This window comes from Megalopta genalis, chromosome 2 (genome assembly GCF_051020955.1).
Source record: "Megalopta genalis isolate 19385.01 chromosome 2, iyMegGena1_principal, whole genome shotgun sequence".
In the NCBI taxonomy this organism is placed as follows: domain Eukaryota; kingdom Metazoa; phylum Arthropoda; class Insecta; order Hymenoptera; family Halictidae; genus Megalopta; species Megalopta genalis.
In genome coordinates, this window is record NC_135014.1 from 34702502 (window position 1) to 34730038 (window position 27537).

The 27537-nt window shown below is 40.4% G+C and overlaps 1 protein-coding gene across 5 annotated transcripts; it reads right to left on the reverse strand.

The window, feature by feature from the left end:
- Positions 1-686: 686 nt before the first annotated feature.
- On the reverse strand, positions 687-27537 carry LOC117225320 (breast cancer anti-estrogen resistance protein 3 homolog). 5 transcript variants are annotated; one of them, XM_033478794.2, is made up of 6 exons: positions 27257-27488; positions 15197-15422; positions 8210-8333; positions 5602-5841; positions 3184-4645; positions 687-2201 (listed from the first exon to the last, which is right to left on the reverse strand). In XM_033478794.2, the coding sequence occupies exons 1-6, from the start codon at positions 27297-27299 to the stop codon at positions 1870-1872; spliced, it is 2427 nt and encodes an 808-aa protein (XP_033334685.1). In that variant the 5' UTR covers positions 27300-27488; the 3' UTR covers positions 687-1869. The 5 variants fall into 5 exon arrangements, with proteins under 5 accessions (XP_033334685.1, XP_033334683.1, XP_033334686.1 ...); XM_033478792.2 differs by lacking the exon at positions 27257-27488 and adding an exon at positions 26359-26542; XM_033478795.2 differs by lacking the exon at positions 27257-27488 and adding an exon at positions 24852-25102.

A 27537-nucleotide genomic window follows, 5' to 3' on the forward strand; every position in this document is an offset into this window, starting at 1 on the left:
AAAAAACGCCACGGCGGCGCTACTTTCGCCCGCGATGTTTGAATCCGGAAAGTTCGTGCCGATTTTCGGTAGGTAGCATGAGAGACCTGACTGAATATATCACAATTATTGAAAACAAATGACATGTGTATATATTCTAAAAGAGATAACTTCAGCCATATTTGGAAAAAAGTTTGGTTACGATTCGTTAATTTTTATCAGTTTTGTACGTCTTAGAATATGGTGGCAAATAAAGTGCATTATAGGCATTTAATGCTTTTCTTTTTCCGAAAGGGCAAAAATGCCGCACAAGCGGCAAATAAGATATGCGCTGTGCGGAAGTGGTTTGCTCGGTTTAAAACTGGAAATTTCGACCTTGAAGATCAAGAACGACAAAATTCTTGCCGAAAAACCTGAGAGGTTCTGGAAGAACGGAATTCTCTCAAGCTGCACGAAAGATAGAGAAAGGTTGTGGAGAACAGAATGGTACCTATATAATTTAATAAATGTATACCAATATTTAAATGAGCTGCGTTTTAATGTTCCGAAAAAATCGGCACGAACTTTCCGGACAACCCAATACATACTGAATTGTCCCGCGAGATATATTGTAAATAATTAACCGAGCCATTTTGTTGCACTCGAGTTTATCGACTTTATAAATGAGATTTTCGTGATCGGGGACGAATAAAAAAAAAAGATGTAAATATCTTTCACAAATGAAATGCATTTCATTTTGATTTTCATCTCGTATATTATATTAAGTGTGAACAAACGTGAACAACATTTACAACGTATTATTGGCCGAATATACGATTAGTTAGAGTTAAGTACACGATAGCTGAACTGGGTTTGATTATTATATCGTCGCTGGTCGCTGCGAGATGGATGGTTGGCAGATGCGGAATCGTTAATGGAGCAATCTATCCCCGTTACACTCGATAATATTTTACTACAAATATGATACGTTTGAATCGTTACGTTTTGCGATTACAATATCCTGCCGCGTTAATGCTATACTTTTGATTGTTTATTTCTCGCCTATGAACGCGATCGATCTATCGCCGGGAACGTGTTCACAGTTGAACCCGATGATCCATTATGTTCTGTTCGTTGTTTCTTTCTTCTCGATGAGATCGCAAAAAAACCGTTCGCCGCTGTAGAAAGATCACGATCACACGCGGTTCACCTTACGAACTATAATTCGATAAAAATGCTTCGGTGGTCGTACGAAGAAGGTTGTGCGAAATGGCTGATCGCGACGCGGCGATCACAAAAATTGAGTACCGTCGGACTTAAAGTACAAAGGTTCGCGGTCGAACCCCGCCAAATGAAATATACCTTATTGCGTATCGAAATTACAATTAATTACAGTTATTTAATTACATAATTACATAATCATAATTTACACGCAGAAATCAAGAGAAACAGAAGCACGTTCGGGTCCCTCGTTAATTCTCGAAAGAAAGTCCTTCAAAGTCAACGCCGATCCCAAAGATTCGCGCAGCTCGGACACGAGAATTGGTACAATAAACTTGCAACGTGAAATAACGAATACGTTCGATTTTGTACGAATTACCCCACAATTAGTGCAGTTTCTCCACTCGCTCGAAACGATTGGGAAAATGCGAGAGAACGATCATTAGACCGGGGATTTTACGCGTTCGCGATAAAATTAGTAGTCGATGCTTTTCGACGCCGAAAATCTGAATTTTACGTACAAATCCGCGGCCTGATAATCGTTTACGCAGCAGTAAACAGCGGTCAACGAAGGTAATATCAGTAATTAATAACGCACGACGAGATCTTAAACGCACCACATCTTTCCATGTCCACGCTGAACAATCCCTCGATCGCTGGTTCCTATAAAATAATTTGTCCTTTGGTCGTTTAGGCCGTCACCTCGCTGGATGTACACTTGTCGAACATCGCGTCGAGGACCTGCGTGAACTTCAGGTGTCTCTCTTCCGGTGCCACGGTGGACCCTCGACTGCCCCATAGGAATTTTATATGGAACTCGGTTCGAAACGCGTCGGAAAGCAGCTCGTCGCTCCTGGAACCTTCCAGCGCGATCTCCGCGTTCCTGCGAAACAGCGGCAGATTCTCGGCCATTTTCCGGGCCGTTTCTAAATGGGACCAAACTATCGACAGACCGCAGTCCGGCGCCGAGTTCTCCCACGGAGACAGGATGGCCGCCGTAAGGCTCGAAGGCGCAGCGGTTCCTGTAGAAACAATGCAATCGTTTCAAACGGCAAACTACACACTTCAAATTTTTATACGCGATATTTTTCTGCATAGATTTTGATAAACAATTAATTTGATTTGTATTTCGCCTTGCGAGGCGAAACCCGTGTATTTTGACTGGTTTGGTAGTTCTAGTGTTAATTTATTTTTAAATATTCTCAAGGTTATGTCAAGGTCAACATATGAAATGATTCGCAAAGCTAATGTAATAAATAATAATCGTGTTAAACGACGTAAGGGATATGTTTGTTAGAGAAATATGAAGAATATTATCAATAACCTTGACATAACCTTCACATAACCTTGACATAACCGTCACATAACCTTGACATATCAAGGTCCTGTCAAGGTTATGTCAAGGTCATGCCAAGGTTATGTCAGGGTTATGTACACTCAATAATCACCGAATAGTTTGTATAGTTTGATAATATGCAACAATATTTGGTCTGCTAAAATTCGTCGGAAAATCGTCAGATCCGCGGTTATGTCAAGGTTCTGTCAAGGTTATCTCAAGGTTATCTCATGGTTATCTCAAGGTTATGTCAAGGTTATGTACACAATAATCACCGAATAGTTTGTATAGTTTGATAATATGCAACAATATTTGATCTGCTAACATTCGTCGGAAAATCGTCAGATTTGCGGTCCGATAATCGCGTACATTAAAATTCAATACAAACATCGATTCTCTGTTTGGCTACGACTTATTTCACAGCCACGTTGATTAGCATTTGTTCGTTACTAACAAATTCCTACGTCAGACAGAAAAATGATGTTTATTATACGACAATCTTTGCTTCAATGTTTAAATACTAACGACAGATGGATCTAATCTAATTTCGATTTAAACGTTGCGAACAACGTGGATATTTTAGTAGATCACCACAACGAGCCTGGCACGATAATATAGAGAAAAGGTTAAGTTAATCAACAAACAAGAATAAATTCTGGCAAGCGTACCCAGCACATCCTCTGGTCCCCGTTCCCCCAGCAGCGCGATGGGCAGCAGATGGGGCAAGGTGGTGTTCGGTGCCTGTGGATTCGTGCACTCGTTCATGGCGCGCAGGGTGGGCCTAAGCTTCGCCTCGAAGCTGAATGCCTCGTCGGTGTGTTTCTGTCTCAGCAAGTGCCACGTGTTCGCCAGCCTCTGTATCTGTGGTAGACAGAGTCCCAGCATCACGCCGCAGAACCCGTACAGATTGCCGAGGGCCGTTTTGGTGTCGATGGCCACCTTGATCCACTTGCTGATGGTGGCAGCTCTCTCGATCGCGGTGGCTCCGGCCAGCACGGTCACCGCGACGAGCAGCTTCAGGCACTCGGACCTCTCGATCAGATCCACCCTGGCCTGTCTGCCATGCGGCAGAGTCGCTAGCTCGATACCGCTCAGCCCGTTTCTGTTCCCGGAGCCGGGCTGCAGGGCCAGTTCCAGGTCGATCTTGGTCAAATGGGAGGCCAGAACCCTGGGGGCCGAATCGTGGAGCATTCCGGAGACACCTCTGAGCGCCGTAGGGTCCAGAGGTCTGTGATCCCCGGCGGGCAACAGCAGAGTACTGAATCCCTCGATGTCCAGCGCCGTGGTGATCTCCAGGGAGGGCGCAGCGACGACCAGCTGCTCCTCCGCGGACAGCTCGTACTCGTTCCCGCCGTTCATGCCGTCGTTGCTGGTGTGATAGTGGCTCCTGATCACCACTCCCTTGATGGGTGCCGAGCCCGAAGGGTTGCTGGTGCCTCCGGAGTTGTTGGTCTCGAACTCGCTGTCCCCGGAGCCGTTTCCACTGTCGCTGCCCGACGCCTGGTAACCTTGGTGATGATGGTGGTGGTGATGGTGATGATGGTGGCCGTGGTGCTGATGGTTCGGAACGTAAGGTATCCTCGGGGGCTTCGGCGGAGCCGTTCCCAGCGAGTTCTGGTGGTTCAGGCTCGGCGGCTGGAGCGGCGGTTGCTGTTGCTGCTGGAGAGCAGGGTCCGAGATCACCCTGGTGATCTTCTGGCGACCGAGGGACAAGGAACAAGATGGCGGCTGGCTTTGGATGGGCGGCACGCGGGGCAGGGTGCTCGATTGGACCGGCACGTGCGGCGCGGCTTGCTGGTTAGAGACTTGCCGGCCATCGTGCTGCTCCGACGGATGGTGTTGAGCCGTTAGCGAGTGACTACGCTGCTGCTTCCGGGGTAGACGCGGTGGAGAGCCCGTCGACAGGGAGGACGACGAGGGGCTGGAACAGTGCTGGCTGTTCGTAGGTGCCGCCACGCAGGTCAGAGGCACCGATCTCGGCTTCGGCGTGATTATGCGAGCACCGCTCGCTTGGCTGATGGGTCGGCCGCTGCCCACGTAGAACGTTATCAAGTCGGCCACCGTGTCGAACGCCTCGTCCTCGAACTGGTACTGCGCCCTCTCGTACACCGTCTCCGGCTGGATCACCACCTGCGAATGCAGAAGACTCTTAGGGTTTGTGGTTTGTGTGAGATTTTCTTTTTTCTTGATGCGAGACTTCTTCTCGGAGATTTTTGGCAAGGCTAAAATAAATAATATATAATAATAATATATATAATATATAATATATAATAATAATAATAATAATAATAATAATAATAATATATAATAAACTCCTTTTACTTTCGTAGGTGCCGTTTAACACTAGACTTACGGAACCCGTCAAAATGGCGGGTCACTAGTTTTTTAATTTACGATTATTCATGTTACAATAATATTTGTTAAAAATCAGAATAAATTTCTTGTTGTTACTCTTATAAACTAATATAAAACAGCTGCTTTTTCTGCTTCGTAAATCTAGTGTTAAAATAACTGGTAAACGGTTTGCTTTATGAGAAATGCGTCAAATCTATTTTTTATGTTCTTCTTTTTACGTAGAATGCGTTAACGCAAGAAGAAATGTTCGACTACATTTTTCAAGGTCGTTTTATTTGAATTCTTTCAAACGGAACATTTTCGTTTCGATACAATGAAACAGCGTAAAAAGAACGAATTCAAAGCACTGTTTGCAAGTGACTTTGAAGTGACTTTCCAAGTTGTAAAAAGAAAATTTATTGTGCAACGGATGAGGATGGTCTTTTCTGACCTTTCGATCTTTACGTCGTCCATAGAATGCGCCAAAAATGTCATTTTTCGACTGTTAAATGTGCCGTTTATTTTGAAAGTGGCATAAGTCACTTTACCGTAATGAAAAGTGGTGATTTTTTCATGTTTATACGAAATTATTTATACTGAGAAAAATATCAGTATCCTGAGATAACAAATACAAGGAAATCTTATATCGACTTAAAAACACAGTGACCGACTTAAAAACAAAGTGACTTATGCCACTTTCAAAATAAACGGCTCAAATATAGTACATTAGTTTTCGTACGAGCGTTACCCACCCTGTTGATGACGAAATGAAGAGGCTGACCCTTGCACCGGACCGTGAGCACATAGTTCCCGGGCTGCGAGGCACAGTCGCGCACCAAAAAGTCACCGTCGTTCGGCACTTCCGCTTCCGCACCCTTCCGACCGCCCCGCAGCGTGCTGCCGTGGTACCAGGCGTGCGATCTCAGGTCTCTAGGATCGAGAAGTCGAAGTTCCCGCTCCAAGAGTTTGCGCGTCGACTCCTCCGGCGGCTCCTAAATTAGACATCCGAGAATCGGAATCTTAAATTACGGAACTACGATGCACGCTAGAAATTCGCGTCCGTGATGGATCCTCTTTTCAACCCTTCCCACTCGAAGCTACTTCAACTTCAAAATCGGGACACTTTGTTTCCGAACTAGAATAGCATTTTTCTATTACGATTACTTTTATTTTGCACCGTGTGACGTTCACCCCATTTGATCATGCAACACTTACGGTGTCAACAGTTTATTAAATACGCGAGCATCCCCTTTGAGAAATGCAACTTTCAAATCTCATTCTTTAATTTCGTCGATCTTTCATTTTCTCGGCATTCAATTTTCTCGCTATAATTAAGCTATCTGTATAATTCATTTGTAAGCGCAAATAAAATCGTTTCAGGTAAGAATTTCGCCCAGAATTTCTCGATTCCGTTTCGACGTTCAGAGGCTGGGACTCTTCAATCGAGAATTCTATCTACTGTTGCGTCCAGAGACAAGGGCCATAAAAAGGTCCCACCATTGGGGAAACCCTCTCAGGCCCCAACAAGGGTCAAGGCAGACACCCCCCTCCAAGGGGTGATTCGTGCCTTGACCAATAATAAACAATCTACCTCCATCCACGGGTGCTCTTCCACGACTTTCCAGCGTTGGAAGAGCATTCTTCCACCAGCGCTCGCAGAGAGTACAACACAAAAAATAAAGTTCTCTAAGACTACTAGAGACCCTTCCACGTCATTAATTTGCCGTAGGAAGCGCGAATCGAGCGTACAATAGTTCGGTCGCGCATGTACGTTAGGCGACTAACCGAACGTACGGACAAAACATCTACTACTCCATAAATTGCTATAATTCACAGCAGAGCTTACAGACACGAGCAACAAGATCTTCGATCGAGCAGTTTACAGTTGAGCCGTGTAAATCGCGTGATAGGTGCCACATTTGATCTGGACCGAGGCACGATCTTGATCGAACGTTCCGCGATTGTTTCGTAGGCCTCGGAGACAGCCGTGCGGATCAATGGAGAAGTGTCTGGACTCGGGCGAGACCACGGAATTGGCTTAACAAGAACAGCCTTGAGTGGTTCGCCCATAAAGAGATCATCGCCACGCTCGTGTGCGAGACTTATCACTGACTTACTTAGCGTGTCACGCGTGAAAACCGGCTCGCCGAGACGACGTTTGCGTACGAACGATTCAATAATGATCTGAGTAAATCGCCCGTCGACGAATTCTGTCGATGGGCTCATTAACGCCATGGATCTCTTAATGCGGCCTCTCGAATACAGTTCTCGGTCATTTAACGCTATACCTACGATGCCGGTTGAAACGACCGGTCCCGCATTTTGTATCTAGAAAGTGCTGAAATTACATAGGAAATGATTGAATCAGTTTTTTCATTCAAGCATTCATTGTAATAAACATTGTGGAAAGCCTGAATAAATTCAGTCTTGTTATTGTTACAGAGCAACACACGGTCGTCAATTTTAATGCTCGGTGGGTTCAGTGTTGAACAGTGAAACGGAATCAATCTCTTGAAATTAACGACTAAACTGATCTTTCGTGTTAACTAATTGTTTATAATAGAATCGATAGTTCTGCTAAAAGAAGTACAATTAAAATCTACTCGGTCTCCACAGATTCTCATTATCAGATCTTTCCAACCTTTTCTAATCGCTGTTATTTCAACTTTTCACTCTGTCATCCCGATATTTTGAAATCATCGTCAACGCTAGAACTACCAAGCCCTAAAAGTACTATTAAAATCTACTCGGTCTCCACAGATTCTCACTATCAGATTTTTCCAACCTTTTCTAATCGCTGTTATTTCAACTTTTCACTCTGTCATCCCGATATTTTGAAATCATCGTCAACGCTAGAACTACCAAGCCCTAAAAGTACTATTAAAATCTACTCGGTCTCCACAGATTCTCACTATCAGATTTTTCCAACCTTTTCTAATCGCTGTTATTTCAACTTTTAAACACGACTAACATACATCGTTTTATAACAACGACAAGATTGAATTCATATAAACATCCCACGATTATAATATACGCTTAAATGATGAAGTTTTCATCGAAAAATTCCTCACGGAAACATTTTTATAACATCAGAAATTGTAAAAGAAAAAATCAGAAACCAGTCATTCCGACCGGTTCGGTAGTTTTAGCGTTAACGAAAAAAAGTTCAGCAAACTTCCTGAGAGAACTTGCGAGAATCTACGCAGCTTCCAAAGGTCCACAGACTTTTCCGACCTCTTCGAGGGGTGTTGTCTTCGCACAACTCATTCCGGCTACTGGATTCTAGCTTCCAAATGGAGATCGGTACGTCGACGAGCTAAACAAGAAGAGCTCTAGAAAACTAGGAAAACGTGCACTCACCATCGGTAAATTCGCGTAGTCGCTGCTGTCACCCGTTTTCCCGGCAGACTCTCCGGAACCGGAGTCCTGGTCCTCGTTTCTCTCCGCCACGGTCTCCTCTTCCTCGGCTCTCACCTCCGACGACCTGCGTCGAAAAAGTGACGTTTCACCGCGGAACGTTCACATCTCGGCCCACCACTGAATCCAACCCCCTCGGTTGACGCGACGAATTTTTCGCGGCGCGACGGAAAATCGTGTCGAATACTCGGGGAAATCGGGATAGGGTTTGGCCACACGGCTCTCGGGCCGAGCGCGCGCACCCCACTGAACTATGTGCGTGGAAATCCACGACACGGCCAGGGCCGTATTTTTGGAGGACCCCGGAGTCGCCCTCCGTGGGGTATTAATAGCTCGGGGGGCGACTGGTTCGATCCGCGCGCCAACAAAAATATTTTCCCTTCGATGGATCGTTTTCTATTAGGTCGACCCGTAAATAACTTCCGCTTTCTTATTTCAAATTTAACATTTGTTTTACTTTCTTTCTTTTTTTTTATTCTTCTTTAATTTTCTTTGTTCTATTTGTTTACTCTGTTTTATTTGTCTTCGATCGAAAGATTGGGTTTATTTAAAGTTTCTGCGATTTTTATTGTAATATATGCTCGAACGAAGAAGTTCGGATACAAGTTTCTGACGGAAAACATTTTTGCGGTACATTGGGATTTTCAAAGAAAAGATCGGGAACCAATCATCTCGAGTGGTTTGGTAATTTCTGTGTCAAGAACGACCGAATTATTAATGAAAAAGAGGATTTTTATTTTGGCTACCGTATCCTGCAGTTGATTTACGTTTCGATTTTGTATAAGGAGCTACGATCCGATTGCTATACCGAAGATCTTTATCCGGAATGAAAATTTTACGAGAAGCAGACATCGAATGTGCTATTTATACTTTCGATGATTTTATAAAAGGAAGAAAATGATTATAGAAGAGAATACTTCGTAGATAATATACGCGTTTAGGATGGATTTATTGATTGCACGAAACAATCAAAATCGATTGCGATCCGTTTTGCTGTTAAACGGCAGCGTCTACCGAAATCATTTAATGCAAGGAACAAACGCGACGCTTTCTACAACATAAAAATGCATTAACATCCGTGCCCATTTTGAAAGACTACACCCGGAAAGATCCAATCAGAAATCCTGAATTATGCATGAGAATCGCCAACCTAGTTTCCAGTGCAAGACAAAAGTGAATAAGTATGCATTTAACCTCTTTGCCGTCGAAGATTTGAATGCGTGGTCGCGCGGCGGTGAATGATGCTTTTGTATTGCATATTTCCACGAAACACGATGGCGCTTTGCGCTCGTGTCGCATGCAACTGTACGTATACGAAGCTCCCAATTGTCTTCCCATTGACATGGAAATAGCCTTTTGTCCTTTGGCAATGATTATGGAAGCGAAGTTCGGAATCCGCAGTCGGCGAATGCGTTTAAGTGTCCGCCGAGCATCGGTTCCCAAATAGAAAAAAATTCGAACGTCGGCGCTTCAATAGAAAATATTCAAGACGAACGAACCTCTCTCTGCGAGATGAACTCGCTGACATCCATCAATAATTCAACAATTCCTTCGGGCAATGGAAATTAGAAAGAATTCATGCCGAAGACCATCGGTATACGCTTCGATAGAACTTGCGATCCGCTCGGTCAAAAAGTCTACAAAGATGGCTTCAAATTGATGATTAAGAAATCGATCCCTTGTTAGCGATTATAAAACAGCTTCGCAATTTCCAAAAGGCGAACCACTGTTACGCTGTTCACTGGCCTAATTTTATTTGGAAACTTCGAGATTTCTTTTCTTAACGCGATGTTTAATTGCTGAAGAAATAAAAAACTATATAATTAGGCGATAGCGTACAATTTATTTTACTCTAAGATCGAAAGAGAATGTTCGAATTTGCAGTTCGGATCGTTCTTGAATTTATTTTTTAGGAATTATGGTACTCTCAAGTGTCGTTATTAAGCGAACCTCGAGTACCATAATTCCTCGAAAATAAATAACTGCACATTCGAAGATTCTCTCTCGTCCTTAGAGTAAAATAAATAGAATGCTATCGCCTAATTACATAGCCTGACTTCTTTAGTAATTGGAGATTACATTGAGAACAAATGATCGACGACCTCTGATACCTGAACGCTCGGTTGTTCCCGAAGACTTCGCTCGGTCGTTACGCAACGAAAAAATTCTCCTTTTCGGCGACGGTGCACGCGACGGTGCATCGAACCTCGGATGCACTTCGTACGTCACTGCGACGCACCCGTCGCGTTCTCACCCACGCCTGCGTTCTCTCCGTTCTCGAGTGTCGGGGCCGAGTTGACACCGGCCGTTCGATCGAAGATTATTCCCATTTTTTTTTCGAACGGCGACGACGGCCTGCCAGGGCTAGGTTTTCTTATCAGTCGCCGTTAGGTATATAGTCGATAGCGCCGATGGGGGGGAACACAGAACGGGGATTATTGATCTGTTTGAGAAGGAGGAAGGGGGCGCGTAGGGTGCCGGCGCGCCTGCGTCGAACAAAAGCGTTCGATAAGGGTCTAGGAACCCATAAAACGCATCTGTGCTCTTGTTTTGTTCCTGACTGTTTGAAGAAGTTGAACAACCTCGGCCGTACGATTGATCAAGGACTAGGAAATGGTCCTTGCGGGCCGTTTATTCTAATCAGCCCCTTGCCAGGCCACGGGATCGTTTTGTTCGTCGACTGCGAGGGTTGTCCTCGGATTAGCGAACCCTGGTGGTCTCTTGGTTCCGAGTGCGATAATCCGTGGATCGGTGCAGGCGAATTGCTCTTTAATACTCTGACTGCCACAGCACCGACATTTTCGTGGAACTGAAGTATTTTATTTAATCGAAGTTAAATTAAGATTTTGACTTTGATTTATTTAATCGAAGTTAAGTTTTGCGTGCGATTCGTTCGTTTTTCAACATCCTTGCGTCTTGGAGGTTCTAATCAAATTAGGGAGATTGTTACATCTTGCTTCACTACTTTAATTTTAATTGGATTTAGTCTTCTTCTTCTTCTTCTTATTATTATTATTATGATTACTGTTGATATATCACTTATTATTGTTAATGTTATACTGTATAGAAACATCATTCCGCGATCATCATTTATCATCGTATACCAACGTCATTCCATTATCTTCTTATCGAACATCCCAAAATCATCTGCAAGCCATAATTTCACCCTTGATTCATCCTAAATTAAGTTATAATATACGTTGCTTCATTCAAAATATATTTGATTTAGATTCAATTACACAAATGAAACCTACTTTTTTGAAACTGTAATTAAAAAGAGTTAAAATTTATCATAGTGGTTGGCATTTTAACACCTCCGCATTCTAAGTATATAAGAAAATTCAATTTGCTCGAATATATTACAATAATAGTGCATTTTGAAAGTTAAACAACAGTCACCATATTTTTTAAGGTGCCCCTTCCATTTTTTTTTCATAAACATTGATCGAACATGTGAAATGATAAATTAATCGTCAGATATAATAATATATAGAATAATATGTAGAATATATAGAATAGAATATAAATAGAATAGATAGAATAATAAATATAATAAATATGATAAATATAATAATAAATAAATAGAATATATAGAATAATATTTATATGTTGGATATTAACGAGGAAACTATCGTTTCTAACATTTCGTAAAATAAACGTATCTTCGTCAGAATTCATAAAAATAAAGATTTCATGGAAGTAAGAGTTGTAGACTGCGCCCAGGATGCAACAAACGTTTTCGTAAAATGCAGTTCCTTAAGAGGGGTTCGGTAAGAAATTTTCTGGGAGCTGACGTTATAAATAGGAACGGGAAGGGTGTACAGATACAAGCGGATAGCATGGCATTCGTAGAAGCATACCGCGCGTCTTATCATTTCTGCTGCGTCTAATATCATTGTAACAGGATCTCGCGTGCAGATTTGCAACAATTGCATACTATATCTGCATTAACGGCTGCGCGATGACTGGTACCTCGAGCTACCCTAATCGCGTTGCGTAAATCACGCCTCTGTTCCCTACAAATCCGAGCATCGATTGTTATCATAGACATACTATAATTTTTGTGTGCGGATCTTTATGCAAAATAAAAATAGTCTTCGTTAATTTCAAGATATAGGAACTACAAAGACAATTATACCTTTTCTTAATGATATTAGCGAGTCGACAGCAATGCAATGATATCTTTAAATTGTTTAATTGATTTTGCTGTTTTGGATTTGATTTACTCATTTTCGTCATAAATGCATAAAATTCGCAATCTAATGATTACTTTTTTTCTGAATACTAAAAGTATTTTCTCGTTTCTGCAGATACAGTAAATTCTCCCTAATTGACGCTCAGATTGCGCTCAGAAATGGACAATTTGGGAAGAGTACTATAAAAACGAACCGCAAGGCTCGAATAATCGTATCTCGTCTTTCCAAATTGTCCATTTTCTTGCACAATCTAAGCGTCAATTAGGATTTCGAAATCCTATTTTTCTTTTTAAAATAACGATAACGTCTTATTTAGAATTTCTTTGTTAAGATTGCTAAAAGAAACAGTCAAACATTTCATAAACAACGTTGATTAAATTGCTCAAAAAATGCCTAGGTGAAGAAGATATTTTTTAGCAATTTTTGTTTATGTAGTTTCTACCGCTTTTCGTAGGAAATACGTTTGTCGATCGTGAGTTTCGTGTTTCAGACACACATACAGGCAGACATTGTCGAGACGGAAGTTATTGATATAATTCGATTCACGCGATCAATGATAGGACTGTCCTTTCGGAGTCGAAGGACGATAAGATTGTAAGCGCGTTACAAATGTGCAGATGCGGCTGTTTGCTCTGCGTGACGGTCGATCGACGCAGATGCATCCAGCCGAAATCGGTATCGATCAAAAGGAAAAAAAAAATTGATTAAAGAATTCCGTACATCGTGCTTCTCAAACATTTATTTTGCTGATCTAATATGCCATCGATCTTCTTAAGACACACACACCGACAAACCTTGTCAGATATTTCTGTTCGAATTACTTATCTAATTGTGCAATATTTACGATATTTAATTCGACAATTTATATAAACAATCGGACAGTTCATCCAAATATTTAATAAAGATCATTCGGTACCTTTTTTATTTTAGAATTTATTTACACGTTTTGCACGGGTCACGGGTCGAGCTTTAATCGCACGTCTAACGGGGTGGAAATTTTGAAAATATTCGCTTTTTAAAAAGCATTTAATATCTTCCAAACTGACACAGTAAGAATTTGGTAAGAAATATATAACGAGGATTCTTAGGATTTCACAGAGGGATTCTTTCAAATTCCACAGGGTGTCCCAAAATTATTGTACAAATGGGAAATGACCTCGAAACCCTTCATTTCTCGCTTGTACAATAATTTTGGGACATCATGTATAACGAAATTTAAAAGGAATTCAATTTTTTAAAAAGGAATTAACATCCTTCACGCACATAGTGCAATTTTCGCGAGATAATTCGTTAACCTAAGAAATACCCAAACTCGTCAGACAATAATTCGACTCGCACAAATATGCTCCAGTTTCTCGTTTTATTAAACAATTTACACAGCAAGAAAATAATGTATTCAGCCAGCTGGACTGTTCGATTAAATATTGGCGTAGATAATGAAACGAAATTTTATGGAAAAGAATTTTCAGCGCTAAAGCCTCGAATTCGGTCGGACCTAATAGAAGTACAGTGACACGAATGTAAACAATCACTGTGTTATCGTTGGCTGGAACATTGAGATAACTATGGCGGCGATTGGTGTGAGCAGAACGGAGACAAGGGGCCGGTACAATGTCTCCGACAGATTCTCGACGGGATTACGAAAGAGGTACAAGGTATACAGTTTCCCCCATTTCGTCTGGTTATGGGATTCACGGAGTCTTGTGATCTCCGGCAGGATGTTATTTCGAAGGCAAAGACCGAGTGAAACCGGTTCGGGACCTGCCGGCACCATTATTTTCCTGGACCGGTACCATCGCGTACCCTCCGACAGGCTAATTCATAACTTATGAAGAGAAGAGTCTCGACTCCGTAGGAAAAGTCCTCTCAAGGCCTCGACGCCTGGGGTCTCGGCCTCTGTTCGTCGTTCACTTTTTACCACGGGCGCATTGCACGGGACCAAAGGGAAGGTGTTGTCGATCGGTATCTCGAAAATTGTGGTGTTTTTCAGCCACGGGGATTCCGGGAACCAGCGAAACATTGTCGATCCGTAACGATCTCGTTCTTAAAGATGTGTCAGACTCTTACCGGAACTTCAGGCTAAGGTTCGAAATTAGTGGGCGCTGCTTAAACTTCATCAGATGTGTCGTAAATATAAAAGTAAAATTTGTTCTTTAACGAATGGGCATTTCGAACGTTTACGGTGATTAATAACGTTCGAGGAGCTCTTTAAAAGCCGATAATTTTTGGGAGAATCAACCTAGATGCACGCATAGCTTACGAATCCTTGAGACATTCAATAATCATTAGACTGCGGATCTTTATGCAAAATAAAAATCCTTCTAAATAATAAACATATAAATAAGGATAATAATAAAAAGTAAATAAAATAATAATAATAATAAGTAATATAATAAAATAATATATAAATATCAAATAATATAATAAAATAATAATAAGAAATAAAAATAAATAAAATAATAAAAGAGAATAAAAATAAAGATCGAGAAAAATCCAGTTCGGTTACACGAGGTTCTACTATTTTTGGTTTCATCATAATGCATGAAATCCGCAGTCGAATGAATAATTATACAATTTTTACGTCCGTTTTTTTTATGTGTTTGATCGAGAAAAGTGCAAAAAAATTACCACACAGGTTGTACGGTAGCGATGATTCGAAACCATGAAGAGGACGGCTATTAACGTTAAGTGTTGGTTCTCGTGTGTGGTGTGCAGTTAATACTGCTGCGGTTACCTTCGACTGTCTTCGTCGCCAAGATCATCCGGCGTCAGAGGAGTAACGATGATAGAGTGCTCCTTCTGAATAATGATTTCCGGTTGTAGGTGGATCGTGTGTCGCTTCTGATAGAGGTCCTTACAAGATGCTGAAGAGGACAGGCCGTTCCTCTTTCGACGACGGCCGCTGGCGCCTAGATTTTGCAGGGCGCCCATAGATGGAAACCGGAAGCTCCATGCTATGCCTGAAGCATACAAATCCATCATGTTTCCAATTCCAACGATACGTGTAACCGTCGAGAACTTGAACGCTACGAGAATTTTAAGGGTTCAACGATTAAGTTCAATTAAAATGATTTGATCAGAGAAATCATGATCGACTATTTATTTTGTTTAGTATTTATTTCGTTTTATATTTATTTTGTCTAATGTTTATTTTGTCTAATATTTATTTTGTTTAATATTTATTTTGTTTAATGTTTATTTTGTCTAATATTTAGTTTGTTTAATACCTATTTTGTCTAATATTTATTTTGTTTAATACTTATATTGTCTAATATTTATTTTGTCTAATACTTATTTATACTTATTTAATCTATATAGTTATATTATATAGTATATTTATAGTAATATATATACATAGTAGTATAGTAATCTATATAGTAATTATATAGTATAATTATACTTAATAATTATACTTATTTAATTTTATACTTAATTTATATATATATATATATATATATATATATATATATAATTAATACTTATTTAATCAACTAATAATTATTCAAAGGGAAGATAACCAAGCTGTTTTTGCTAAAAAAAAATATCGCACAGATTCAGCAAATAAAACAGTTTTACGATTGAGATTTAAAAATATTTCTTTGGGCAAAATAATAATCGAGGAATACTTCGCAGATAATCTTGACTAATAAAGAGTCGTTCCACTAAGCGGTTGATTTAATTGAAAAGCCAGCAAAAAGAGGCCGTTCAAGATGCACCTGGAAATTGTCAGAAAAATGACGTGATCATCTGCTGTTTCCAAGGGCAGATCCCTCTCGATCCACGCTCACGCAGCTGTCCTGTCGCTCGCTATCATCTCAATCCGAGAGCACTCGTTCACGGGTTAAATCGTGTCAACAGGCTGGTTACATATGTACCAGGCACGACCAATCTTCGATCAATTGTTTCTATCGACGTTACTGCCATTACCGGTGTCGACATTATCCTCTTCCACGAAGCGAATTCGCAAGAAAACGTAACGCTGATTCGATCGCGTTCGCATCAACACCGCGGAATGTTTAGCTGCACACGAACGATAAGCGAGAATGCCATTTATATATGAGCCAGACTCCTCGAGATTCGCAGCGCGGGCCCGCTCGATCGGGTTTCACTCGTGGATCACTTTTTTGAGCGTTGGATCTCTCGCGTCGATCTTGATCGAGAAGATGCGCCGTGCTCCTTCAACCACGATTTTTGTTGCTTTCGAAAACTTCGATTCGAGCGAATCTAATTGCACAGCTGATTTTACGATTCAAATCGCAAGAAAAGTATTCGCGCGAGTCGTAACAAAACATTGTTCGTAACAAAACACCGTAACAAAAATATTGGGACAACTTTTAAAATGTAATAATTATTTTAGATCTGAGATAAACACATTGTTTAAATTTTCGTTGTAGGCTCAGATAAAAAGAAAAGCTAACAAATGGAAGCTTTTTATTTTCTTTGTCATTCTAAGGAATAACAAAATTTAAAAATAGCAGTCTAGTTAATAGACCTCTGTCATCCCTCTATCATCTAAAAAATAATTCAAGTCGTTTAATCCAGTCATATAAAGAAGTTATTTCGTTTTAAAAACTATCCAAATATTTTCATTGCCGACTGTAGGTTTCTCAATTATTGAGCCGTTCATTTTGAAAGTGGCATAAGTCACTTTGTTTTTAAGTCGATATACTTAAGGGTTCGCGTTTTAACACGTTTAAAAATATGGATGCTAACTTTCGAGATGATTTACTTGTATTTGTTATCTCAGGATACTGATATTTTTCTCAGTATAATATATATATATAATAATATATATAATATATATATATAATAAAATATATAAATTATAAATGTAATAAAAGTTATATTAACTTATAAATATAATAAAAGTGGTGATTTTTTAATGTTTATATATATAATATTATATATTATATATATTTATAAACATTAAAAAATCATCACTTTTCATTACGGTAAAGTGACTTATGCCACTTTCAAAATAAACGGCTCTATTATCTGTCGTTGTAATAGAGACTGTTCTTGAATCCCTAACAAGGCATTATTCGAGAAAAGACCAGCCAACAGTACGAACAAAAGGCAACATTATTCCCTAGGACAATGCACTGTTTTCCCAAGGTTCACCGGCTGCGACAACATTTCCAATCCCAGGTTCTTCAAGCTAGTAGCAAATTAGATTCTCCCTTATTCGATCTCGGTGACCTCGATGCTTTAATTGCTCCTTAACAAAATCAACCACGACAGTAAAATGCACTCAATGAGAAAAATTGCTACTCCTTTCCCCATCCTCCTGTTCCCCCTCTTCGCGGGCTAACATTTACCGTTCACCTGTTCGGTGTATGCCAGTCTAATCTGCACAGCATAATTCAGATTCACTTTCGTTACCGATTAGGTATGCTCAAGCACACAAGAGAGAGAGAGAGAGAGAGAGAGAGAGAGAGAGAGAGAGAGAGAGAGAGAGAGAGAGAGAGAGAGAGCGCTGCATTTATACAGACACAATAATGTACAAAACCACTGAAAGTCCAATTTCTCTTTCTATTTCACATTACATTTACACCGTAAGTATATAAATGAAATATATAAATATATAAATGAAATATTAAATGAAATATATTATTATAATATATTAAAAGAAATATATAAATGAAAACATTAAATGTTTTATCTATTAATTCCTATAAAATTTTACAGCTGTATAATGGTTTTTATTTCGCTTCAACTTTTGGCATGTTATAATAAAATTGTATGTATGTGTGCTTAAAAAAAAAATGGCAAAAATCTGCAACCGATGAAACTGTTTTATTTGTTAAATGTGTGCAATGTTTTTAGTGAAAACAACTTGATTATCTTCCCTTTGAAGAATTACTAATTGATCGATATATAAATATTAGACAAAATAAATATTAAACGAAATAAATACTAGACAAAACAAATATTGAACCAAATAAATATTAGACAAAATAAATGTTAAACAAAATAAATACTAGACAAAACAAATATTGAACCAAATAAATATCAGACAAAATAAATGTTAAACAAAATAAATACTAGACAAAATAAATATGAAACAAACTAAACATAAAAGAAAGAAATATCTAACAAACTAAATTCCAATTTTCGAGTTCGAAATAAAAATCAAAAACTCGACTTCGTCGCGAAACTAAAATAAAAACGCTGCTGATGAACGCATGCTCGTTCATAGTATAGGAGAATGAAACATTTTCTGAATCTGTCATAAATGCGTACACATCGTGCAGAATATAAAAGCAGAAAATCCACGGAACAACAACAAAGCCAAATACCTTCGAATGCGTGCACAATAGCACTCGAAGCAACCTCATTTCGCATCCGAACACATCAATGCCGCACGTACACACCGAAATCGAGGCGAACAATGTCTTCTTCACTCAAGGTCACCACGCAATTACATTCGAACGAATCGCGGACAGAAATGTGTAATTTGCCGGCTCGCGATCCAGCGGCCGAACGCGTGCCCCATGCAAATACCGCAGAACAACGCCACGTATCTCCCATTGAAATTCCACGGCTGGTTCCGAACGCGATCACAGGTGCAGCGAAACGACCACGCGCATTACGAACTGGCCCCGGACAATCGTTTCTGGTCCCATTCGAGAGAGAACCGCCCACGATCGACGGTCCCTCGGCGATCGATCCTCTCGGAGAGCGGGGTCCCGGTCTGTTCACGGGGTCTCACGGGGTTTCCGGAATCGTTGCACGCCGGTCACACATCGGTCGAGGCTCGCCTTTTGTCCAGGACACGTGCGGTGCGGATCGTTCGAGCCGTTCGCCAGAAACTGAAGTCACCGGGGCTCACTTTCGCTTCGATCCGTTTATCTTCGGCCGCCTTCTAGCGCCGAGCAGATATAAACCTGTTCTCGACAGCCTCCTTTCCAGTCGCCGGGATTCGAACGTTGCCCCTTAACCCTTTCGCTTAGGTTTCGTGAAACCGGCGCGGCGAGCCGTGCGAATCGGCCGGGCGTCACTCGCGAACATAGAAAATAGATTCGATTGTTTTCAGCAGCTTTACAGTTTCGAAACTACGAAGAGTGATCATTTGATTGCGAATTTTCATCGCCATTTAAAATGGTACAGAAATTGCTCAATAGTAAACATTAAAAATTAAAATTTGGAAACTAGAAATTAAAAATTAAAAATAAAAAATTAGAAATTGAAAATTAAAAATAGAAAATTGAAAATGAAAAATTAAAAACTAAAAGTAAAAAATTAGAAATTGAAAATTAAAAATAGAAAATTGAAAATGAAAAATTAAAAACTAAAAGTAAAAAATTAGAAATTGAAAATTAAAAATAGAAAATTGAAAATAAAAAATTAAAAACTGAAAATTAAAAATAAAAATTAGAAATTGAAAATTAAAAATTAAAAACTAAAAATAAAAAATAAAAAAATAAGAATTAAAAATTAAATATAAAAAATAAAAAATTAGTATAAAATTAGTTATATAACTGATTGTAACACAGTCGATCTAAACCAGATACTATGTATGTACATCAGTGGGACTTGATCTCGTTTACAGTAAATAAATAAATTATCAAGATTGCCACTGAAGCAGGTAATCTTTACTTACAGTCGCGTAGGGAAAAGATCAAGTGGGATTATGGCTTTGCAGTTGTCGAAAATGTAGAACGAAGTTTGTGTTACACACATATAAAAGCTATGATATTTCTAATTATTTTTTATTGGAACAATGACGGGATCATTTTGTACAAGAATGAGGGTTGCCCGCAATCTTCAGTAATGAAGCTGTTGCACTTAGGGTTCACTTTAGAAATCCATTTAAGGCTAATTGAAGAGCTAATTTTAAAAGAACGCGATGAGAGAGAGAGCACTGTCGTTTAGCCCCTTCCTTTGGCAATCCGTCTTCCTTTCCTACGTTCTTATGAGCGAGACAGTTTTAAAAGGTCCCCGTTAAAGGGACACTCTACGAACGAACCTATTTAAGAGGCATTACGCGTTATAGGTGCTATCATTTGGAAAGATAAAACGGTTCGGTTAAATGCAATGACACAAACTGGTTTATGTTAACCATTATGACCGCACGAGGCGTAAATGCGAGCCTGATAACCAGTTTTCTAGTTATGTAATGCCAGCTGAGTATGCACTTAGGTGCAATCCGCTGTCATGTAATTGTTTGAACAATGCGCATAACCGTGTATACTAATAGCGCGTATCGCTAAACATCTGACAAGCAAATGTGACACGTGACGTACAATAAATTCTGGAGAAATAATTGCGTACGTGCGCGGAGGGACGAAACAACATTTTTATTTAGATGATGGTGTCATGCGTCGAGTATCTTCGCTTCTCGTTATTTCTCTTCTCGATAAGTAATTCCTGGTTCTAATTTCCCTCTAATTACACAATTTCTAATTACTTTACGTAAAATATTCAGAGAATTGGCTTCGATTTTATATCTTGAAAAGAGAACGTGTACGAAGAATACGTATTGCATACGTATTTAAGCAGCTTTCAATCTCAGGGTATCATTGTTATTATAAATATTTCCTCCGAACAATTTTTATTCTGCTGTGTCATTCACCAAATAATTTCATACATCGTACGAACAACAAATTGAAAATTTGTCTAGCTAATGTAACGATAATGGAACTCTAGGATTATTATCGCAAAATATCAATGAATATACAGATCAATCTTAACAATTTCAAAATAAAGGATCTTATAAAAAATTTAAATAAATACACGTAATATTAATATCTTTTGATCTGGAATCAAATCCCATTCTTGCAATACCGACGTTTATCGATCAGGCCAAATGCAGACACACGACAGTTATCGATTTTTAATCACTGTGCCTAGCTGTAAATTCATTTCTATCGTGTATTGAATTGCATATTCGAACATATTGAATTTAACCAGGCTGCTCAGACTGCAAAGAAGTTAACACTTAGCCAACCGAATGGGGAGATCTCCCCGTTTTAAATTCAGTCGATTGACGACCGAATGGATGATTAATGAAAAATTAAAGCTGTTTGCTTAATTTTATTAAGATTTGCACGAGGTACGAATGCTGAAGAAGTAATTGATGCCATATAAGTTTGCTTAGTAATTTTTGTTCAATAGAATGAAATATCTTAATTTTATGTACATTTTCGAGGTCTCTAGCGCGGTCGTGGAAGTGTTAAGGTACCACGCGCTGCGACAAACTTTAACTCTGTGATTTCAGTTTCGTTAATTCAATTATTTATCTTCAATAGGAATTTCCAGGGTTGTTTGCCGGCTCGTAACGAAATTGTTCCGAGGAACAATTTCCCCTAGGGTTCACGGAATTATAATAAATTTCTAAACCGTTCAATTAAGCGGCCGAGCAGCTCCGGTGTCAAAGTCGGGGCTCCGGAGTAGTTTAAACGTCGGCGGCAAGGAGACACCGGACGGAGATTTCACGGTGTAAATAATGAGAGAAAGGGAAAGAAGAGTGGAGAAAGGACACCCCGTCGGTTGAAAAAGAAGAGTTCCGAGGATTCGGAGAGGACGGGCCGGGACACACGTCGAGAAGAACGGGCTCCGTGTGCGGCGGCGGGTCGTTTCGGAAAGCGGGATCGTGGAATGCAGGTGCGTTTTGCGTCGCAAGCCGGCCTCTCGCTCTTTCGCCGGCATAATACCTGGCGGCTGATAAGGTCGCCGGTTTACCGAGATAACTATGCAACGTTTGGAGAGGCACTATCGGCTGAAAACGCCGCGATAGGTGTCGTTTCCGAGGTCGCGCCGTCGGCGCACGAATCGGAGACCGCGTTCGGAATTATTCTCTTTCTTTTTTTTTGTGTTCGGCGAGCCGATCGATCGGTTCTCTGTTCGCTAATATATTCCTATTGTACAACGGGAATACTATACCACACCGCGTGGAATGGTCGGCCAGTGTCATTTCTGTGATTAATGGCGGTGATTAGTCGCTGCAGAATTTATTTCCTCGTTTGGCCGGGAATCGAAGGACAAAAGTTTGTGTCTTCGAGTTTTTTCTTTTTCTTTCGGGACGCTGATTTATTATTCTTCTTTCGACGACGAAAGCTCGCATGTTCCTTCGCGAGATTGATGGCTGGAAACATTATTTCCTCGTTCTATAGATGGAGAATCGAAGTATACAAATTACCATCGTTCTTTTCTTTTTTTTTCGCTTCCCGATCGTGTGGTTTCTTCTTTCTCGGATCGAATTCGCAGAAACGAGTTTTTCAGTGATTTATTATTTGCTCGTCGACGTCTCGCCGATCTTTTACAATACGTGAGATACGTCTAAATAATTAAAGATTAAAGAAAAAGGCGTTTAAATAACACCGATAATAATATTTGGTTTTCGAAAATAATGAAATGCTATTTTCACGAAATTTTGTACTAATGTATATACGAAAAAGATCGAAAAAATTCTATACGAATATAGATATTTCAACCCTTTGCACTCGAGTGGTGACTCCGTGGCACCACTGAAGATTGTTATATTATGTAACGAAATAATTTCTACGTTATCATGTTTGTTTCTATTTAACACTAGATTTACGGAGCACAAAAAGAAACAGCTGTTTTATATCAGTTTATGAAAGTAACGATAAGGCATTTATTTTTATTTTTAACAAGTGTTATCGTAACATTTGTCGTAAACAATGTATAAATTGAATAAATAACTCATAAATGTATCTTTACGATATGAATAAACGTAAATGAAAAAATTAGTGACATTTCGATGGGTTCCGTAAATTTAGTGTTAAAAGACTGCTAAAAGGGTAACTATTTTATAAGTTACAAGACTTATACGCATAAACTGCACTAAGTCATATAAAATAGAAACAGGTCAGAAAAAGCTATCTTGAATTTAGTGTTAAAATGGCTTCGAGTGCAAATGGTTAACCCTTATTATTAATATATTATATTAATTATTATATTAATATAATATATTAATATAACATATATAAATAATATGATATAATATATTATATTAATATAACATATATAAATAATATAATATAATATAATATAATATATTATATTAATATAACTGTAAATCAAAAATAATTTTTCTGACTTATAGTATTTCCATCTTATATGACAAAGTGCATTTTATGCATATGAAATTGAGTCTTGCGGTGACTCGTACAACAGTTACACTTTCAACAATTTTTTAAATCTAAACTTTGTTGACATAAAAATGATCTTGGAGCGTGATATAACAATTTTAGTGGTGCCTCAGAGTCACTCGAGAGTGCAAAGGGTTAATACCTCAATATTTCTCCAAGACATGCACAAATAACGCAGAAATGCAACAGCGGGATACGGTGATTGATGCTTTCGCCATTACACAGATTATACTATTTGATATGAAGTAGTATTCGCAAATAGCGTCACGTGTTTTTCAAATGTCTCACTATTGATTCAAATCAGCGATTTGTTCATCCTACACCTATACACGCGGCGTCGAAGCATAAAAACGTCTGTCTGCATTTTAGTCCGTTCGTTTGATATTTAAGATACGTGAGATCGGCGAAGCTTGGTCGGTCGATTCGTTGAAACGACGGCCGTTCTCCTCGTAACTAAAACACAGAAGATGCAATTGGTCCGCGCGATTTAATCTGTAAAGCGTGATTAGAGTATCTCGGTCTCCAATCAGCGGTCGGAGGACAATAATAGAGGCTGCGTTTCGCAAGAAGACGATTGAACAAACGAAACAATCTTCTCTTCGGGGTACCGCAGGAAACCGGCGTCGGTTCTACCTGAACGTTTCCTCGAAAAGTTTTCTTCACGTGAGTGAAACGTGCCCCGTGATTCCCCCGTTTCCTACGCGGCCGCGTAATTATATGCGCGTTCGCGTTGCGGCTGGAATCTCAATTGAATCCAGTTTTCGCGCACAGCTGGCACAAAAGTCGACGTTGACGTTTCTCTTTTCGCGCGGCGTCGACGAACCTTGACATAACCAGAAAGAACAGAAAATCAGTCGGAAGTCACTTCGGTCGAGATTACCGAGAAGCATTTGCGATACATCGAATTTTATTGCATTATCGTTTGTTTATCGTCTCGATAGCGCGCACAGATATACGCAGTTCCAGAGAAAAGGAGTCTATCGCTTGTGAAACCTAGCTGGAACGTCGTGCGCAACTTTCGAGCTTCTCCAGAAATTATGCAGAAGAAGGGTGTCCCGAAACGTTCATTTTTTTGCCCGAACGAGTGTCGCGGCGATTAGCATAAAATGTTCGCTAATGGAATCTGCATTTTATGCAAATTTATTCGCGGATCGATATCGGAGCCACTGAATTCTTTTGCCAGCTGCTCTCGCGGTCTTTCGCAGAGAGATTCGCTCGAAAATATTTGAGACGAGTGTATAATGATCGCCGTTGAAATGCACAGATACTTACCGCTTACAGTGATCGGGTCATCGAGGTGTTGTAATTAGGCGAAAACGAACGAGGCAATGCCGAGCCCCATGTGAAGGCTCGATCTAATCTATCGATGTCCTTCTTGTTATTCGAGCAGTCACAGTGTAAACACGTACACTCGCGCACAAAAGTATTCAAAACACTAGTTAACTTTGATTAAGCAATTTTTCAGTAGCTTCGACTTCTACGCCATTTATTTTATTAAATATACATTAAAGGGGAGAAAATCCTTTGCGGTATATTAGAGTATACAAATGTCAAAGTACAAAAGAATTTTCGATTTAGTATAAAACATTGCCTAAAATAAATTGTTAATGCATCCGAAGAAATCTGTAAAATTGGAATGCATTTTTGGTTTATTTCTCCCATATGACGTCGCTATCGGCGGTTAAATGGGCCAAAGATGCATTCTAATTTCACAAATTTCTTCAGATGCATTCCACAAAGTTGGAATATAAAGCGACATCGATTATAAATAAATAATAATTCTGAAAATGTCAAACTCCTTGAAACATATTTTTAAGCAATACATGCATAAAACTAGTAATAAGAATTAAGAAAAGAATAATTTTTATAACTTTTCCACTTAATTACGTAGGCAACAATTTGTAATAAATCGAAAGAGTTCTTCGGATTTCGACATTTACGTACCGTAAAGGATTTTTTCCCTTCAATACATATTTATTTCAATAGGTGTTCGAATACTTTCGCCTAAGAGTGTACACATTATCGAAGTATAATTATACATAGCCCAGACAAAAAGTAGGTCCATTTATCGCAAAATTACAACAATTGCAAATGAGTCGCCGCGCTGCATTCCGCCGTCTCTTTTCTGGCCGGGCTCGGCCCAAATATTTTAACAGCGACGGCGTTCGACGCCTATAAAAATGTTTTCGGCGACCACCGATTGTTTGTTCAACCGCTGCCGGTTTGTTTTGCCCGTCGACGCGGCGGATTTGCGAGCCGCGCGCTAAAGGGAACCACCAACTCGCGACCTACATCCTACGGTTAGCGTGCTCCGCGCGCCGGTTTCGATTTTGAAACGAAACAGTCCGACGCGCGATTCAGCACACGTCTTGCAGGCCGATCCGCGAGCCTCGATCGACCTCGTGGGCGTCGCTCGACGATAACCGTACCACGGCACTACGCGAATTTCCCCATTATCTTGCGCCGACTGTTTGACAAACACCGTGCTCGCGGTAATTTTGCGTCACACGTTGCGACGTTGCTCAAACAAAAACCGCGCCCGCTGCTGCTCCAAATGATCATTACGCGTCGTAACGTGTTCCCAAAAAATTTGGCCCCCCTCCCGAGGGGGGGAGGGAGAGGGCGAAGCTGCGAAACTTCCGAGTCGCGAAAAAATTCCGAGCCGCGAAACCGCGGCGAAAGAAATCGTGACTCGTCGCGAATGGAATGAAATGTATACAATCCGCGCTGATTGCCCATTGCAACGATCCATTTATTATGAATTCTGAAGCAGAAATACGTGATCGAACGTCGTCCGTCCGGCGATCCAAAGCGATCTCTCGGCCTCGGGAACAGCTCGTATCGTCCAGCACGTGCTCGCCGAGCATCATCGACTCATCACTGGGCCTTTCACCACGAAACCGAATCACCTCGTCTTGATCGTGACACACGGAATAAATAACTGTCATGCTAATCCATCACCGAGCACCGTCGATCGAACTGCGAGAGAGAGAGAGAGAGAGAGAGAGAGAGAGAGAGAGAGAGAGAGAGAGAGAGATACACCGGGTATATCCGAGAATCGCACAATCACTTCCTTTCGCGAATCATTCGAAACACAACCGTAGAATGTCGACGCGAAAACACAAAATACGCTGAAACTTTCACAGAAACCGATTTCTTAAGAAAAAAAACTCCGGACGACAACCGGGACAACACTAGAATATCGTTCACAAAAACTTCCACGATATTTTCGCACTCGACCCCGTTAAGGAAGAGTCTTCGTCGAGCTAAAAGCTCTGATAAAAACCGATGTGGCCTTTGTTGAAAAATTCAATAGCAATTCACGAGATTTACAAGATTTACGAAACACTTAGAGCAAAAGTGCTTCACGGCGCGTTATTAAAAAGTTCCACGAATGTTACACTGCTGAGGACAAATTCGATTAAATTAGGCTCTTAAAAGTTAAGGATTCGCGCAATTGCAATCCGATTGTTATGGAATCGAGATACAGAGGGAGAAAGAGAGCGAGAGAGAGAGAGAGATTGCAATTAAAGGAACAGTCTAGTCGGTGACAAATTATAGCAAAATTATGCCAAGACAAAGTGCAGGACCACGAAGAACGGAGGTCTCGATGGGAGACCAGCATCGCGGTGAAAAACGTGCAAGGGCGGAAGAAAATGGTGAAAGGGGACACTGACTCTGGCTCCGTTTCGATTTCAACTTGCTGGCGGTCTTTCCCATTTTCCCGGCGAACGCATGCCAGGCGGCGCGGGTCACGTTGCACCGATTCCAGGTAGCTGCACGTCGACGAGGCTGCACCGGCGATAAAGGCGACGAGGATACAGCGGCTTGCACCGGCGCGACCGTAGCATAATGCGATACCGAGCTGACTGGCCGCAAAAACGAACGAGCAGAGTAGCGAAGGGACGAGACCGATGGACAAGCGAGTGCCAGTCGTCGGCTCAGCCAACCGAGCCGA

Coding starts and splice junctions, on each gene's coding strand:
- LOC117225320 (XM_033478792.2), bottom strand. CDS start 26,527: ATGACAGTTATTTATTCCGTGTGTCACGATCAAGACGAGGTGATTCGG. Junction 8,334..15,196: donor GGCGACGAAGACAGTCGAAG/GTAACCGCAGCA, acceptor TTTTCGACGCAG/GTCGTCGGAGGTGAGAGCCG. Junction 2,202..3,183: donor GGGACCAGAGGATGTGCTGG/GTACGCTTGCCA, acceptor TTGTTTCTACAG/GAACCGCTGCGCCTTCGAGC.